The sequence below is a fragment of the Pteropus alecto genome, unplaced genomic scaffold (genome assembly GCF_000325575.1).
Source record: "Pteropus alecto unplaced genomic scaffold, ASM32557v1 scaffold164, whole genome shotgun sequence".
NCBI classification, from domain to species: domain Eukaryota; kingdom Metazoa; phylum Chordata; class Mammalia; order Chiroptera; family Pteropodidae; genus Pteropus; species Pteropus alecto.
The window spans coordinates 24,494,563-24,511,618 of record NW_006439568.1 but is presented as its reverse complement, the minus strand read 5'-3'; the positions used below and the strand labels follow the sequence as shown (position 1 = coordinate 24,511,618).

The 17,056-nt window shown below is 37.3% G+C and overlaps 1 protein-coding gene across 3 annotated transcripts in view; it reads left to right on the top strand.

The window, feature by feature from the left end:
- CPQ (carboxypeptidase Q) overlaps positions 1–17,056 on the top strand; it is a 344,157-nt gene that overhangs the window by 260,509 nt on the left and 66,592 nt on the right. For 2 of the 3 annotated variants that reach the window (XM_025050147.1, XM_025050148.1), the window contains one exon: positions 7,860–8,061. In XM_025050147.1, coding sequence (XP_024905915.1) covers positions 7,860–8,061 — 202 coding nt within the window. Of the gene's footprint in view, positions 1–6,160; positions 6,269–7,859; positions 8,062–17,056 lie in introns of those variants that run through there. The other variant, XM_025050149.1, reaches the window with a different exon arrangement.

The window sequence follows — 17,056 nt, the reverse complement described above, 5'->3', positions numbered from 1 at the left end:
ATGAGAGCACCAACAGAGAGAGTGTAGACGGAGAAAAAGACAAGGACTCTAGACTGTTTTTGTTCACTCCAATGTCTAGAGATCAGGTATATAAGAAAACTAACCTAGGAAAATGAGAAGGAGTATCTTGTGAGGCATGAAGAGAGCCAAGAGTGTGAGGTCCCAGAAGCCAAGAGAAGAAAGTATAAGATGCTGCTTCATCAAATGTTTGCCATTTAATGCTCACTAGTGATCTCAGTCTTGAATTTTTTCTAACTCTTAAAAAAATTCTAGGAAGGGCAATTGATATTTGAGAGTCAGATACTCTATAAAACATGTTTATTTTTATTCTTTTAGAGATTGTCTAAGCTCTGGTCCACTCTTAGAAAGCTATATAGCTGGATAATACTATTTGGGTGCTTAGAATGGTATCATTTATTGCATTTGACAAGTATTTTCAAATGCCTCTTGGCTAGGCCCTATGGAATCCACTAATGAACTAAGAAGATCTCTGTTCTCATTGGAGAACTTCCAATGGAGGGCCTTCACTTAGGTCAAACATGACCTCTATCAATCGCTCCCCATTTTTTCCAATAGTTGGCCCCCTCTTTATTTGTACATGTCTCTTTCATAAAGTTCATCACATTTAATATAACAACCAGTTATTACCTCTGCTATTAATCTTTCCCTCTCATAAGGAACCAGTCCCCTCTTAGTCATTTTTATATACAAATTCCTTCATAGGTAGATTGGCAGTGTAGTTTATTATTAAAACCAGAAAACATTTATGAGAGAAAGGAGGCACTCTTAATGACCACACAAAGGATATAAACTAGTACTTCCCAGGGTAAACTGGGATAAATGGTCACCCTATTCCTCTGTTTCTATCTCAGTAACTGTTGAATAAATACAGTTTACTCCCTGTAAAAACAAACACTTTTACTGAAATTCGACAATATTTTGCCTTTTGCTTTCATTTAGGATTAATATTTAGAAAATAGTGTCAGGAAAAGTGTTTCTGCCTCTTTTGTAGAACTGTTATTGGAGACGCTGTTCGTTATTTTTTCGATGTTCCTCATGTAAAGAGCCATGTAATAATTCCTTTTAGAATTGAATTCTGGAAAAATTATTGCTTTTTTCAAGAGCTCATGGTATTCTTTCTTTTCCTTGATAATGAGATCTCTGTAATACATCAATTCCTCTTACCTTGGCAGTAGATGCTAGAGCTAACTTACATCCTAAATTTGGGTATTGTGTCAAATTTTTCTGGTGTGACTTTCTTTTTCCACAAACATTTATTGATCACCTAATATGTGTTGGGCTCTGTTATTTAGGCTGGAAATATGGCAGAGATCCACACAGATTTGATCCCTGCTTTCATGGCATTTTCTTGGTTCTTGAGAGTTTACATGTTTTTTAAATATGGTATTAGGATATTTTCTTAAAGGAAGCCTTGAATTCTTTCAGGAGCAAGGTAAGTATAAAAAAACAAATAGAATAAAGTACAACAGCCTAGCATATTAAATAAGGGTTTTGCATTTAGACATGGAAGGCTAGGGGAGAGATAGGGCATGAAATCACTTGAGTAGACCAAGAGCCTTGAAACTCATATTTGGGTATTATTATTTTTCATGATGTTTCAGACCCATTATTGTGCTTTGGAGAGGAATGAAGGGAAGGCATGCTTAAGAAAATAGAATTACTTCTAAAACTGTATTTAGAATCTTTACTAATATAAGTAAAGAATGCTTAATCAAGTAAAGCATATGAAGATATTGTCATAAGCCAAAAATGCTGTAAGTGCTTGTCTGTAGGCTATAAAGAAAAGAGAATTAATGATTAATTGTGTTTTATTAAGATATGCCCTAAGATTGAGTGAATATTTTGGTTTTTGAATATAGAGTAGCCTAATTTTGCAGATCAAGAAAATAAGTACTGTATTTTTAAAAGAAATAACCTAACCACTGTAGTGATGAGAAGATGAACTCAGGTGTCTCTTATAACCTTAGAGAAGTACTTAAATTTTCTTCCCAGACAAGAGAAGGGGATTAGAAGTAAGCCACTGTCTTGGCTGGTAAAACAGCCCCATTAAAAACAAGAAACGTATCTTTATGCTTATTTAGCATGTAACAGTGTCAGAGAAGGAAGGCCAGCTGAAGGAAGGGCTCCTCGTTTGGGCAATTTAGTTCTACATTTTGAGCTCTGGGAAGAATGGGAGTGTAGGGGATATAAGAAAATAGACTGACATGAGGGAGTGGGGGATTGAGAGGGATAGAGAATGAAAAAGGCAGAGAAGGCTGCTTTCACAAAGCCAACGGTGTTGGAGATTTCTCTTCTACAACTGCAATATTGAAATGCATATGAAACTAGTAACATTAAACTAACCAATGTATTATAGTAAAGGAATCAAAATTTAATTTTGGAGACCTTGAGTTCCACTGATTCTAACTATTGATTATGCTGCTTCAACATACAGGAATAAAATAAAAACAGAAGAATGTTAACTTACCATGTAAACCTTTTTTAAGTTTATATCTACCAAATATCTTGAATAGTGGGTTCCTTTCCTTTCCTAAAAGAAATGTGAATACAGTCATTTTCCCTAGGTAATATAAATAAATTTTTTATTTCTTTCAGCCTGTGTGTATGCCACATTTTCAGTCTCTGGATCACTAGCGTTACCATAGTGACATTTATAGAGGGATCATGTGTTTTCAGTAAGTTTAAGGGCTATCTATGGACTTTAACCAGCTCAAGAAGAGAATTCACTGAGATCTAGAATGCTTCAGACAACACTGTAAAAATTGGATTGCCTGAAAACACAGGTTTGTCTTACAACAGAATCCTTCTGTACACACATAGAGAATGATAGGGCTGGAAAGAGATCTCTAGAATTCATTTATTCTGTTCCCATCTCCAGGCTGAATGGTGGCTAAACTAAAATAGGTGTCTGCAATATTAGTACTGAAGTACCGTACCCAACACTGTCCATTTCCCTAAACTGCAGCCAGTTTAGCTGTCAAATAAAAATAACTTATGGCATGCTACTTTGCCGTCATCTCTTTCCTGGCTCTCCCTTGGGTACCCAAGGTTGCTCAAAACTGAATGTTGTCAGAAATAAAAGTCTGAACTTCAGGGTAGACCTGATCAGAAAGTAAAACCTATTCTTGGCTTTGCACAGCGGGTAGATATCTCTTTACCTATCACCCAATCGTGACAGCTGTTTGAACTGAAGTTCTGTGAAGAAACCCCTCCCCTGCTAGCTTCACCCCTTGAACTGAGAATTCAAGGGTCACTGGCACAGCTGGAAGAGATGACTGCAACAACTCAGCAAAAAGTATCATTAGATGATTTGCTTCTGAGAACTTCTTTTGAGCCCACCACCTGACCAAACAGCATCACCACCATCATCTGTAAAATATTAACATTTACTGGGGCAGGACAGTGGTCCTGAGACTGATTGCTTGGTGTCAGGGCAGGGTTTACTTCTTTGAAGATGGAATTGAGGAGGCTACATGATTAATTTGAATAACTGGGAGTCTCTATTTCTTGCCATTTGATTTTGGGACTGCAGTGTCACTTTAGGTCAAAACCAAAGACATGTTACCTAGGTTATGAGAAAATAAAAGCTTTAAAACAAAGAAGAAGCCAAGTTTGGAGGGAGAGGAAATGTTGAACTTGGGTTTACATTTCTGAAGAAGAATTGCCTGGAATTTTATAAAAGCAAAGAATACAAATATCATCTTTGTGTTTATATTAGGGAGTAAGCATTTTAAAACATGCAGTGTATTTTAAACACTTTTCTTCTTTTTAATCTTGCATTGTACCCAAAGAATGCTAATAGTTACCAAATTGTTCTTTGGCAGAATGAACTGACCCTTAAAAAAGAAAAATAAATATGATAGGATATGATTCTAGCACAGTACAGTTAATGAATCCTCAACTCTGAGCAGGTGTTAACTAATCAAATCCAATGATCGCAACCTAGGAGAATTCCTGGGAGCATTTCTTCGCATCGCTTTATGTACATTGCATGGCAATGAAAGACAGTCTCCATGGCTCCTAATAAAGAGATGTTCCTCTTCATTAAGATAGCAAATTGGATTTATCTTTGCACTGCTCAACCTCCTCATCTGTAAGCCTTAGCTTGTCTCAACCAGTGCTGCTTATCTCAGCAATAAAGCATTCAGTCTCTAGAAGGAGGTTTCTTCTTACACCCTATAAACAAGAGGACGAATATCTTGTTATATGTGCTAAAATGAGTTGAGTGAAATGAGCATGAATCTGCTTTGCTGTCACTAGCTATAATCAGCTTTTCGAATCTACACTGTATCCCCAATTACTCATGGCATGGTAAGGAACACGGATATTTGTGACAACAAACACTTTCCCGAGAAGCAGTAGGTCTAGCAGCCCAGTGACCTGGTTTCTGTGTGCAGAGACATTTTGTTTTCCTAGCTTCTTCACCATGTGCTAACAATTAGACAATGACTCTGTAAATGAGGAGGAAAAAGCAGTGTCATGGATGATGGGTGGTTTGTTTCTTTAGTTCTTTATTGGAAACATATGGAGATCTTTATGTACAAATAGAAAACAATATAATGCTGCCATTGTGTTAGCATCAGCTAATAAAATTCTGCATGAATAACAATCAAACATGTCTCTACCTATGCCAGAATTCTGGTTTACTGACATCTGTACATCCTGTTTAATTCAGCTTGAAAAGATGTTTTATTATTTCAGGCTTTTTATTTCTAGTTGTAAGGAAATTATAGAGCAAGTTTTTTTGTTTTTGTTTTTGTTTCATTCTTTTTGCTTAATTAACTTTATTAGCAAAGTCAATAACTTCTGTTGGAGTAGACCTTCTACTATGATCATAAAAAAATGTTTAAACTCTATACATTTGTGTAACTACAGTCTCTGTATTTAAAAGTGAGGATTTGCATGGCACCTGGAGGTAAGCTTCAGGAGACAGAGCAATGGGGGAAGTGGTGTTCCGAGCACAGGCATGTGGGGCAGACCTCTGCATTTGAATTCTGGCTGCCCCACTTATTAACTAGATGGCCTGGGAAAGCTAGTTAAGCACTTTTTTTTTCACCTGAGTAATGAGAACTGTAAAAGCACTTACAGAATGTGAGCATTACATAGGGTAAGTTGGAAAGCATTTCATACAGCATCTGGTGTGTAGGAAGCACTGCAAAAATGCTGCCAATCATCATTGTGAGAAACTAACAGGTGGTTTAAATGGACATCATCCTTGAAAATGTGAGAGGTACTAATACTTAGTGCTAAGACCCGTAACAACAGTTGTTTATCAAGTGCTAATTATACAGCAGGCTTTTAACAATGCATTCTTTCTTACAACTCCATGAACTGGGTACCCACTTCATGGAGGAAGATACTGAGCGGATACGCAGTCTGGCCAAAGTCACAAAGTCAATGACTGGTTAATCTGAGGATCAAATCCAGTCTGAATAATTCCAAAGCTCAAACTCTTTTATCTCTCTGCTAACCTGGCTGTCGCATACATAGCCTACAGCACCTTTGAAAGCTCCTTTATCTAGGTTATCCTCTACATTCCTATCAACATTCTGTGACATTGCACAGAGGCATTCACAAACTGTGGAGTCCCCTATCTGTAGGACATCTGTTCATTTGTAGTCGAAGAGTGCTAGGAAGCTCTTAATGCACATTTTCTTAGGCATCCTGTCAAGTTCAACTCATGCAATCACTTTCACTTTGGTCCACAAAAGTCTTTTCTTTGAAGGTGTGCAAAGCTGCATATTCTCGGGCTCATTATTCAAGCTTTGGAAAAGAGCATTTGTCCCAACCTGCAGATGGAGAAGCCAAAGGCCAACGTGACATGACATGGGGATAGAAGGAGAAAGGCAGTCGTCCCCCTTGGCAGGACAGCATGTCAGTTGCTGAGTCAGGAATAGAATGGAGCAGGTCTAGCTCTGTGTCCACCTCATTAGGCAGCTCATTAGTGTTGGGTCTGACAGCCAAACTGCCACCTAGCTCCACTTTTAACCTAAATAGTACATAATTCGGAACACTTTGCCTAATTTTTTTGTTAGAAGGATGAGATATGCCTGCACTATGGGAACCCTCATATATAAGATTACCCAATTCTGTTTTCATTTGTAGATATGTTGTGATGTTTCTGTCCTCTTTTTTACAGGTGACAGAGAGAGCTAAGGGAGGTTGGAAGCAGGGCATACAACGGGAGAAGGTTAGGACATGTCAACCTGCGGACCTAGCATCAATGTGCTAGTTAAACGAGCCCTGAGTATAAGGCATTAATGCAAATATTTTGCATTTATTAACACTAATGAGGCTACTATCATGTAGTAGCCACAGTGGAAAACTGAGGTGGCATATTCTATTATAAACGCCTTGGGTCTTTCTCTGAAAACTACCATGAAGACAGAAATTCCTTAGAAGTGAGAGTAGAAATATGAGCAGGCTTCTGCTTTGTTAACTTTCTCATCATTAACAACAATACCACAAAACATTGGTATCCCAGGGCCACCCTGTTCCATCCTATAAATGCTGGCAACATCCTCCGTTAGAACCTGCTACTGCTTTTGCCCATGTAACAACAGTACACTTCCATGGCAGTGCTTAGGAAATTATTGTAAAAAGAAATCTGTTTTAGAAAAAGAAAAAACCAAAAACAAAACATGTATAGCCCTCGGGTTGTTACGTAAATGAAAAATCATTCTAGTTCAGAAGGGTTGCTTGTCCCTCTACTCCATGCTATCTATCAGTGGCAGTGTGGAGTTCTGGAAAGCAAGGGGTTTCAGACCCAGCTCTCCCATTTTTCAACTGCATGACTTTGAGCAAATCACTTGACCTCGCTGATCCTCAGTTCCTTTTCTATAAAGCTGCTTTGTGTACTTCATGGGTTATGGAAGAAGATCAAAGGAGATTACAAATGTGAAAGCTCTCTGGAACCACTGTACAAATGTTATTATTGATTTTTACTAGGTTAATAGTGAGGAACAAATACAGTGCCATCCAAGAATAGTTTGGGAATAGCTCAATGGAGTAGTTGTTGGTAGTAGGTGGCCAGTCTTTAAGAAGTAGATGGCTCCTGGGAAACAGATGGCCAGTCCAGTTTGAAGGACCTCGAGCTTCTAAGTCCTAGGTTAGTGTCACAATTTAGCTGTGCACCCCTACGAGAGCTTCTTATATCCTAAGCTCTTGCAGTGGTAAAATCACTGCATGCTTTCTTACTAGGCTTTTTTCAGAAAGAGTTTGAAAACTAGCAGCCTGGAAGAGTCGCCAAAGTTTATGGTGATATGGTTGTACAACAGAGAGAGCAGTATTTCCTGTGTTGTTCTATTACCTCCCTCCCTTCTGATGAACAACAACATCAGAAACCCAAGACAAACTGTAAGTCTGATGCTTTTAAGATTAGGCAGAACTCACAATTAACATAAGAATATTTATTTAGAGAGAGAGATGCAGAGAAATAAGCATACTTTCTTTTGTTTGAAACCATGAATACTATCTGGAGATCCCCCACTATATAGGAATAATTGCATCCTGGTACACAGTAGGCACTTAAGAAAATTGGCTGAAAGAATATTATGGCTAGTAGAAATCATTGAGTAACTTTAATATGAGGCTTTATATTTTCATTGTATTTTTTAATCCTTCCAAGTCAACTTGAGTTTGGCAAATCCCAGGATGAGTAATTGTGCATCTCAGAACAGTTTAGGTAATAGGCAGACCAGACCCTAAATCAGGCAGAGCAAGACGTGTTTTGGCAAGAACTGGTGAAGAGATAAAGTATTTGATTATTGTTGTTGATAGTTCCCAAGGAGAAAGCAAAAAAGCAATAGAAATAAACTAAACTTTTCTCTTTTGTTTAGGCAAATATTTCCAAATATAGCCTGGTGATGGAGTCTGACTTGGGAACCTTCTTACCCTCTGGGCTACAGTTCACTGGCAGTGAAAAGGCCAGGGCCATCATAAAGGAGGTCATGAGCCTGCTGCAGCCTATCAACATCACACAGGTCTTTAGTGCTGGAGAAGGGACAGACATTAACTTCTGGATCCAAGCTGGTGTTCCTGGTAAGACCAAAAGATAAAGTTGGGGTTCCTAATATACTGCTATCAATTTGAAATAAAATTTCTATTTTTGCATGCCACGATGAATACTGATAGACCAATCAATGCATGGGAACCCTAAGCTTTTGTCTATAATGTATAATCTGTTGATTTCCAAACTTGGAAGAATAATATTCATTTATATTTGTTTACTCATCTGTCTTCGCTTTCTAAATTATAAATTCCCCTCATTTCCAGAGATTCTGATTTAACGATTCTGGGATTGGGCCTAGAAAGCCCTTTCTTTGTTTTTGTTTGTTTGTTTGTTTGTTTGTTTGTTTTAATGGGTGTCTTTGGTAATTGTGGTACAAGTGATCTCACGATAAAAATTAGAGAAATAGAGTAGGAGGCGATTATTATTATTAATAAACTTCTAGTCCTGCGCTAGGGAATCTTCTCTGACTCAAATCGTCCCCTACCCAAATACAGTGGTATCTGAAATTCTGCCAGTAGAGATTTGTTCTTTGAGGGTGAGATACTTACTGCTAATCACTTTTTTTCTAATGCAAAGACTCACGTAAGGAGTTCGACCATAAACTAATTTACTAATTTATCAGATTGATATTTTTAAGATAAGTCCTGGGCAAGGATGAACTTATGTAATAGGAATAGGCCTGAGGAGGTTACAGGACTAGTACCTGGAACAGTCTTAAAGAAAGCACACCTGTACTTCTTCACAAATTTCCCCCAGACTTGTCATGGGAAGGGGTTATTGATGATATTAAGCATCTCCAACCTGAGGGTTATCCTTCAACACCATTATATTTAAAACTAAAATCATTGTTAAAAGATCCATTTGCAAATTCTTCTGTATCTGTATTATGCAAATAGGATGTTCAGCCTTTAAATACTTTTAATATTACCGTTTCCAGAACCATTTCTGTGGCTACCAAACATTTCACAGATTTTTTTTTAAAAAAGTGTCTCTCTATATCCACTCCACTCTAGCTTTTTTTTTCAGCCTGCAAAGTAGGTTTCACCAACAGCATGCTACATGGATTTGAGATTTTTTAAAAGTTTACTCTTGATATATTATACATTTTTAAAGCATATTTTAGATTTAAAGGTTTATAATAATCTTACATAACTAAAAATAGAGGAAGCTTTCCTTTATTCTAATACAAGGACCTGAATTCTCTCCAATAGTTTGTGTATATTTTAACCATATTTTGAAATATTTTAAAACAACATTTCCATTTACACTTCTTTGCATTATGTGAACAGATCCGAGACTCTCTTCATATATGTCATTTTTAATCATGGTCAAGGCCTAGTGAGAGGGAGTCTGCCCTTTATGTTGTATAGAATGACTTGTTTAAATTTTAGATTTTTCCCAACCTGTACATTTTCAGTAGGAACCTTCTTAAATTTTGAGAAAAGCTAAATAAGTTTGTTGGATAGTAGATGTGAGGGAAAGACTGAAAGATTGTGGGTTAATTAGAGTGAAGACTGGGGGTGGTTAGAGGGGAGGTGAGGAGCTGAAACGAAAGACAGAAGTAGAACCAAAAAACGTGTACTCTCTCTTTTCAGGGGCAGTATTCCTGCCCCCCGCCACTTATCTGTGGGGGATACATTCCAAGACCCCCAGTAGACGCCTGAAATTGTAGATAGGACACAACCCTATATATACTATGTTTTTTCCTGTACATGCATACCTATGGTAAAGTTTAATTTATAAATTAGGTACCGTAAGAGATTAACAACAATAATAAATAGAAAAATTATAACAATATACTTATACTCTAATAAAAGTTATGTAAATATGGTCTCTCTCTCTCTCTCTCTTTCTCTCTTTCTTTGATAACTGATCTAATAATTGAGGTGGCTACTAAGTGACTAACAGGTGGGTGGTGTATATAGCGTGGATACACTGGACAAAGGGATGATTTATATCCCAGTAGTATGGTGTGAGATTTCATCATGCTACCCAGAGCAGTGCACAATTTAAAACTTATGGATTGTTTATTTCTGGAATTTTCCATTTAATATTTTTGGACTGAAGTTGACCTCATGTAACTCAAACCATGGAAAGTGAAACAGTGGATAAAGGGGGGCTGCTGTATGTCTTTCTTTTGTTGCATTGGATAATTGAGAATTGGCTCTAGCTTTATTCTTTCCATATAGATATTCCATAAGAGTGGTTCTGTTTAGAACTAACAAGTTGATTTGATTGTCTTCACCAAAGTAAGGAGGCTTTTCCTTCTTGCCACAGTAGAGTGGGGGAATTTGAGCCCCATTATGGTTGCTTAAGAATTAATACTAATTACAATTTATTGTGCTCCTGCTATTTAGCAGACACTTAGGCTTTTTGCATTTTTTTTCCCTCTCTTTTTTTAAATAGTACAACCATCCTAATAGATAAAATATGATTATCCCTACTTCTCAGATGAAAAAACTGACACAGAGGATCTAAATCACTTGCCCAAGGCTATCCTGCTCTTAAATGCAGATGTCACCCTGAGAACAGGCCACTTTGGTTTCAAAGCTGGTGGCCCTTTTCCCACAATATGCAACAACACAGGGGAGTCTGGAATGCTGAGATAGGCTTCCAAATCTATGACAGCATCTGAAATGTTTATCTTACTCAGTTCTTGCTTATGTAAAGGATTTCATGCTCCAAAATAACTTATCCCTGGGGAGAGGAGTTTGTTATTGTAAATAACGACTTATTTCTTCTCACATTCTTTGTTCCACTCCCCTTTCTACCTTTGTAGATCGGGAAGGTTTATATGAAGTTGGTAGTTCATTTAGACTGCAACTAATGTTTCCTAGAATTCTTTATTTTCTTTAGAGTATTGTAAGATCAAACTAAATTATTGCTGTTTTCCCCTATTACCCTTGAGTTATCTTTTGATATTTCAAGTTTGGGCTATTCCTAAAAGAAATAATGGAATTGCTATTGTTACAACTCTTGTTACCTGTTGAAAATTTCAGACCTTTAGAAAAAGATGAAGAACTGAAGTTACTCTGAAAAAGAAAATAAAAATATACCAATATGTACCCTGTATTCTTGAAGATATGGCAAATCATAATGAATTAAACCTGAAGATAGGATTCAAAATACTAATTAAGTTATGATTTAAGTAATTGCTCACCTAACTTTTGAAAAATTAATGAGAAATAATATCTCCAAACTCCATCCTTCCTTTCTTCCTTCTCTTTTTCTTTCCTATTCAGTAAATATCTATTGAGCACCTACCATGCACTTGGCTTGTCAAATTTCTGTAGTCTGATGACTGGGCTCCAATTTTTTTTAATGTTTCTTATAGATTCAGTACGGAAATACTAATTAAGAACACAGATAGAATTAAAATTCAACATGGTTTTTATTCATTTTTGAAGTCAAATAGATTAATTTATGAAAGGGTCAGCTTTGGAGAGGAAATATGATGTCTTTTATCTATCTAGATGACATCCATAATGCACAGAATAACTATCAACATAAATGTAAGGCTTTGTTTGTGTTTGGGGTGGGGGGAGGATTTCAAAAAATAAGGATCTTAGATGTATTTTCCACTTAAACTCTCTGTTCCAGATATCTTTATGTACTTCAGCCTCCTCTCATTTTCACCTTTCATACTGCTTCCTATTCTTCCCCTCCAAATCCTAGATGCACTTTAAGTTTCATTCTGTATTCATTAGTGTCCATGAATTGTTCTTTAACAGCCCCTGGTATTCTATTGCTTTCCTAACTTTCTAAAACACTCCTATAGTCTGCAATCTGACCCTTGAATTACACACTAACATTTTCCTATAGTCTGCAATCTGACCCTTGAATTACACACTAACATTGCTAGGAATTTTTGTGCTTCCTGCTTCTCATACCTAGTGATCAATTCTTTGATGTTAAGGTCAATAGTTTCTACTTATTGCCTCCTCTGTATCTCTTAGTTTAATTTTGGAAAACATTCTTGTAAGTCTAACATGAGAGAAGAAACAAAAACATAGAAATAATTATTTTCTCAACAAGCTTTGGGTGCCTCAGCTTAAGAGTGTGGAGAAAATGAAGGATGCTTAGAAAAGAAACATAAAGATGGAAAAAATATTGGAAGAATGATACAAATTAGAGAGGCTAGAGAAATTAGAATTATTGAATAAATTCTTCTAGTAATTTAATGATTCTCACACATAAAATGGTAAACAGTTGATCCCGACTCTTTCAAAGACAATACAGAGCATGACTGAAAGTAGTGTAAGAGGGATTTAGGTTAGTTTCTATTCACTCAGATAGTAGAGAGGTTTCAAATCTTAAATTTTTGCCTGATTCTCCAATTATGAGCTCCAGGTTAGAATGAAAGGAGTCTATTTCATTCTGAATATGTCAGTAATGAGATAAAATCCATGGTTCTCAGATATCTTTACATGCATCTTCCTTGAACACGTCCTTTTTAAAGAAATTATTCCATAAAATATACATTAATGGAAAAAAAATTAAATACTCTCTTAATGCAACCCGAGGAAGTGAGCACATCTTTATTCCATATCTACCAATAAGAGTTTCCTCCTCTGCTTCAGAATCTGAGAGTCAGCCTTTTTCTGATATTGTTGGCATGTGGTAGACAGTGTACTGGAAAGAATTAAGAGGCCTTGACTGTGTATTCTAACTTTACCACTTCTAATTGCATGTGCTATCTTACTTTTTCTAAGCCTCACTCATTATTAAGCATCCTTATTAGTCCTTATTAATAATCATTAATATGGCAAAGGGGAATCAGTAGTACAGAAGATAGACAAGATCCACATCCTCATAGACTACACAGTCTAGGGAGTGAGACTTGGTTATTTCATCTGCAAAATGAGTATGGTAGCATACATGGCATCATTTCCACCAAGCCTCCATGTGTGTTCCTCCTCTTCTGTTCCCTAGCTCATGGATTGGGACCACCATCCAGAAACTGCATACTCATCTAGAGCATACAACCAGATGGTCTATCTCCAAATCCTGTTTACTCCAAATCCCTTCTGTTCCTTAAACTTGTTTCCCCCTCTATACCCCGTAGACCTTGTCTCCTTAGTACTCACTGATTCCTACAGCAGCTCCTACTAACATCCCGACCTGTATTCTTTGCCCTTTTTCACCTAATTGGCTCACTGCTGCTACAGTGAACTTTCTAAATTGGAAATCAGTGTATTAATTGGGATTTTTGGGGGCTGCAAAATAAAACAGTAGACCCAAGTCAGAATGGCAGTAAGGGGATTTTTAAAAAAAGAACTCCAAAGTGGGTGGTTACAGAATGCTTAATTTAGTTATCAACCACATCAAGGCCCTTAGTTCTTTACATCTTTCCACTTTTCTATCCTCAGCATGTTGACTTTTGTCTTTAGGCTTTTTCCATCGTGCTCCCAAAATGGCTGTGGTTGTTTCAAGCAACGGATTTTCACACATCGCACAATAGAAGAAAGAATGTCCGTGAAGGATGTCCCTTTTTAAAAGTCAGGGAATCTCTTCCAGAAGCCCCAAAGCAGATTTCTCCTCAGTCTCATTGTCCAAAATTATGACATCTGTCCATGGCTAAATCAGGCAATGGAATGGAGTGGAATTACCAAGTTTAGCTTATATTGATCAAATTTTACTTCCTTGGCCTAGGGTAAGGCCCAGTTTTCACTGAAAAATGTAACCTCCTGATGTATGAGAAAAATTGAGATTCTTTAGGAAGAAGATGAGAATTTTCACTGGGTTAGCAACTAAGAGTAGCTGCAGTATCCGATCATCTTTCCTCATTTAAAATCCGTCAGTGTCTCCCCATTGTCTTCAGAGTGCCATGCCTTTACTCAGCATGGAATTCAAGGCTCTTCTTGCTCCTCTGGCTAGTATGCAGCCTCCCCTCTCATGGCTCCTCCACTCCTGTCTGTCCATCTCTCATTCACACAGGGTCTAAATGAAGTTCCTAGCACACCCAGTGTCTTCACATTTCCTTGCCGTCAGACCTGCCTTATTCTTTTTCTTCAACAGGTAATTCCTACTTACCCGTGATTCAGCCTTTTGTTCTGCTTCTCTCGTGAATCTTCTTTGATATCTATCAGCATGGATTAAGTATCCCTTGCATATGCCCCTAACGCCTTGTGCTTATCTCATCTCATGGCGCTTAGCTTTTTCTTACAATTGTGATTGATTGTGAATTCCTCAGAATTCCTAGTGCTTGAGAATTGGTGTCTGACCCTTAATGAAATTCCCATGAATCAAAGAATGAATAAGTAGGGTCTAAGTTTATAGAAATAATAAGATAATGTGGGAGAGATCTGTAAACAGTAAAGCCATAACCTTAGTTACTTTAATAATAATTGCTTAATTGAGCTGTCCTTTCCTTACAGAGCAAATTGTTTTAAAATCACATTTTAATATCTTTCGTCTTTTCTCTGATAGTTCAGACTCTATATTGAAGTACCAAATATGCAGATGGCTCAGAATTTCACATATTTTCCTTCTTGCTCATTTCTGTCCAATACCTCATAGGGCATTAAGCAGAACTAAATTAAAACTTTCCATTTCTCTATATCCAAAGGCCTTTTTTTCTAAAATGGTCCAAGAACGAAAGATCAGGACACAAAGTAGTAATGGTGATGTAAAGTAAAGTGAAGGTTCACCCTCTGGACCCAGGACTCATATGTTTTTCAGTCACCAGATGGAATAGTGCAACCCAGGAGTTCTATGTCCCCTGTTCTCCCTAATTAAAAGATGCCTCCTTTATAGTGAAAACAGTCTGAGCCAGTGATGTTTGGAGAGATTGATACTGTATAGCGAGCAGACATCACCGTACTGGGGACTTGACAAGGGCCTTCTCTGGTTTGTGGCCATAGCCCTCATTTGAATAGGCAGACAGCTTCATTCAACTAACAAGCATGTCTCGAGTGCCTCCTATAAACCAGGCACTCTAGACACTGAGGCTAGAACATGAAAAGGACTTACCAGGTCTCTGTTCTTATGGAATTTACATCATATTGGAGGAGAGGGAAAGAGCAGTGAGAAGAGACAGACTACAACAAAGGAATCAAGAATGGAGGAAAACATTTGAGAATGATAAAGGCTGCACAGGGAATTATAGCGTTGGCTGCCCCTTACCTCTTTAACTTGGGTAAGTCAGTGCTTTTGCTTTAATATTCTTTGACTGCTTATGCTAGATAGGTATGTGTAACATCCACATCAATACCACACTAGTGAAAATTGCTCATCAGAACAGCTATATGCTTCCTCTGCTCTTCTCTCTTGCAGTTGGCCTGCTTCAGCTCCACCGAAGCCACTGAGTATCTTGACCAAGGCATACCTGGTGCAAGCCCTACAGTATGACTGTAGCCTAGCAGGAAAGGGCATTGTTTATACCATTGAGCAGTTAGTCATGCACTGCATTATGAAGTCTCTTATATTGTTGCCTTGAGCTGTGGTTTAAAGTGCACACTTTCACTTTAAAGTTAATATACTTTGTATTTTATCTACTTAACTGGATTGAGGACCAAGAGAGTATTTTATTCATGCTTATATACCCACAACACGCATTATCACCTGGCACACAGTTGGCATCCAGTAAATGTTTGCTGATTACAAGTATTGATTTGAAGATGAACACAAGAATAGTTAAGTGACAATAAAAAGGAAAATTTTGGTACAATATTAAGATAAATAACACATGCCGAATAATTTTAGGAGGTCATAAGATGGAAGATAAGAAAGATGGAAGAGGTGAATTTGAGCTGGATATTCAGTGATCATAGTATCAAAATGGATGGAAGGAGTAGAGGAGGGCAATCTTGGTGACAAAAATAATGTGAACAAAGGCAGGTGTCCCCATGGTGATGGTTAGGAGAATGATTTCATTGGGCAGAGAGCTCATCTTGGAGAATATCAGATGAGAAGAACAGTTAAGTTTCTCTTAGCCAGATGAAGAAGAGCATAAATTTCAGGTGGAAAACTCTAGTCATTGATGCAAAGTCACCAGAAGTCTTCAGCAGAAGAATTTGATGAGAAGTGCTTTTGGAAGGGAGTTCCAAAAAGTTCATGCCAGGGGATACCCCATTATACCCGAGGAGGTGTCTCGAAGTGAGAGAGCCTGGAGTGAAAAGGGATCTTGAGCAAGCAGCACAGCGTTAGAAACAATTACTTTAGAAAAACAAAGGCTAACACTAAGCTACTGCTCTATCTTATGCACTATCAGTACTCTCACTCCCCGAAACTCTATGACTTAATTTATCTACTATTTCCCACGTCTTCTAATAATGTAGCCCAGAAAAGTTTGACTTCTCTAACTGCATCTTTCAAGGTCTCAGGGTTGGTTCTTCTGGGTTCCCCTTTCTATGCATTTGACTTTCCATCAGTTTCACTTAATACTTTACAAATGTGATAGCTAGATGATGATGATACATAGATAGGTAGGTAGGTAGGTAGATAGATAGACAGACAGGCAGGCAGGCAGGCAGACAGACAGACAGACAGACAGACAGACAGATAGATAGATAGATAGATAGATAGATAGATAGATAGATAGATAGATAGATAGATAGATAGATAGATAGATAGATAGATAGATAGATAGATAGATAGATAGATATAGATAAATGGAACATGCAGAAATAAGATATGGCCTGTTTTCCCCAAGAGTTTACAATCTAAGACTGTAATTTGGTTTACTTACTAATCATTAAAACAAGAAGACTTTACCATGGAAAACTAAATAGAGCTACACTGTAATTTCTAAGAAAGAAATCTAAAAATTTCTTGAAAGCCAGTAGAGTACAAAGAAGTAGGATTTCAAAATATGTTTCCTCTTGTCAGCTCTGTGAACTTTATCGATACCTACTTTAAGTGATTAGAGAATGTAAAATTCGGTATAGCCTGTTTTATTATATTAGATGATTTTAGAGTGTAGTTTAAAAAATTATTACAAAAAATTTCAAACATACAAAAGTAGAATAGTCTAATGAACTCTCATGTGCTCACCACTCAGCCTCGGAAATTTTTCATTCATGG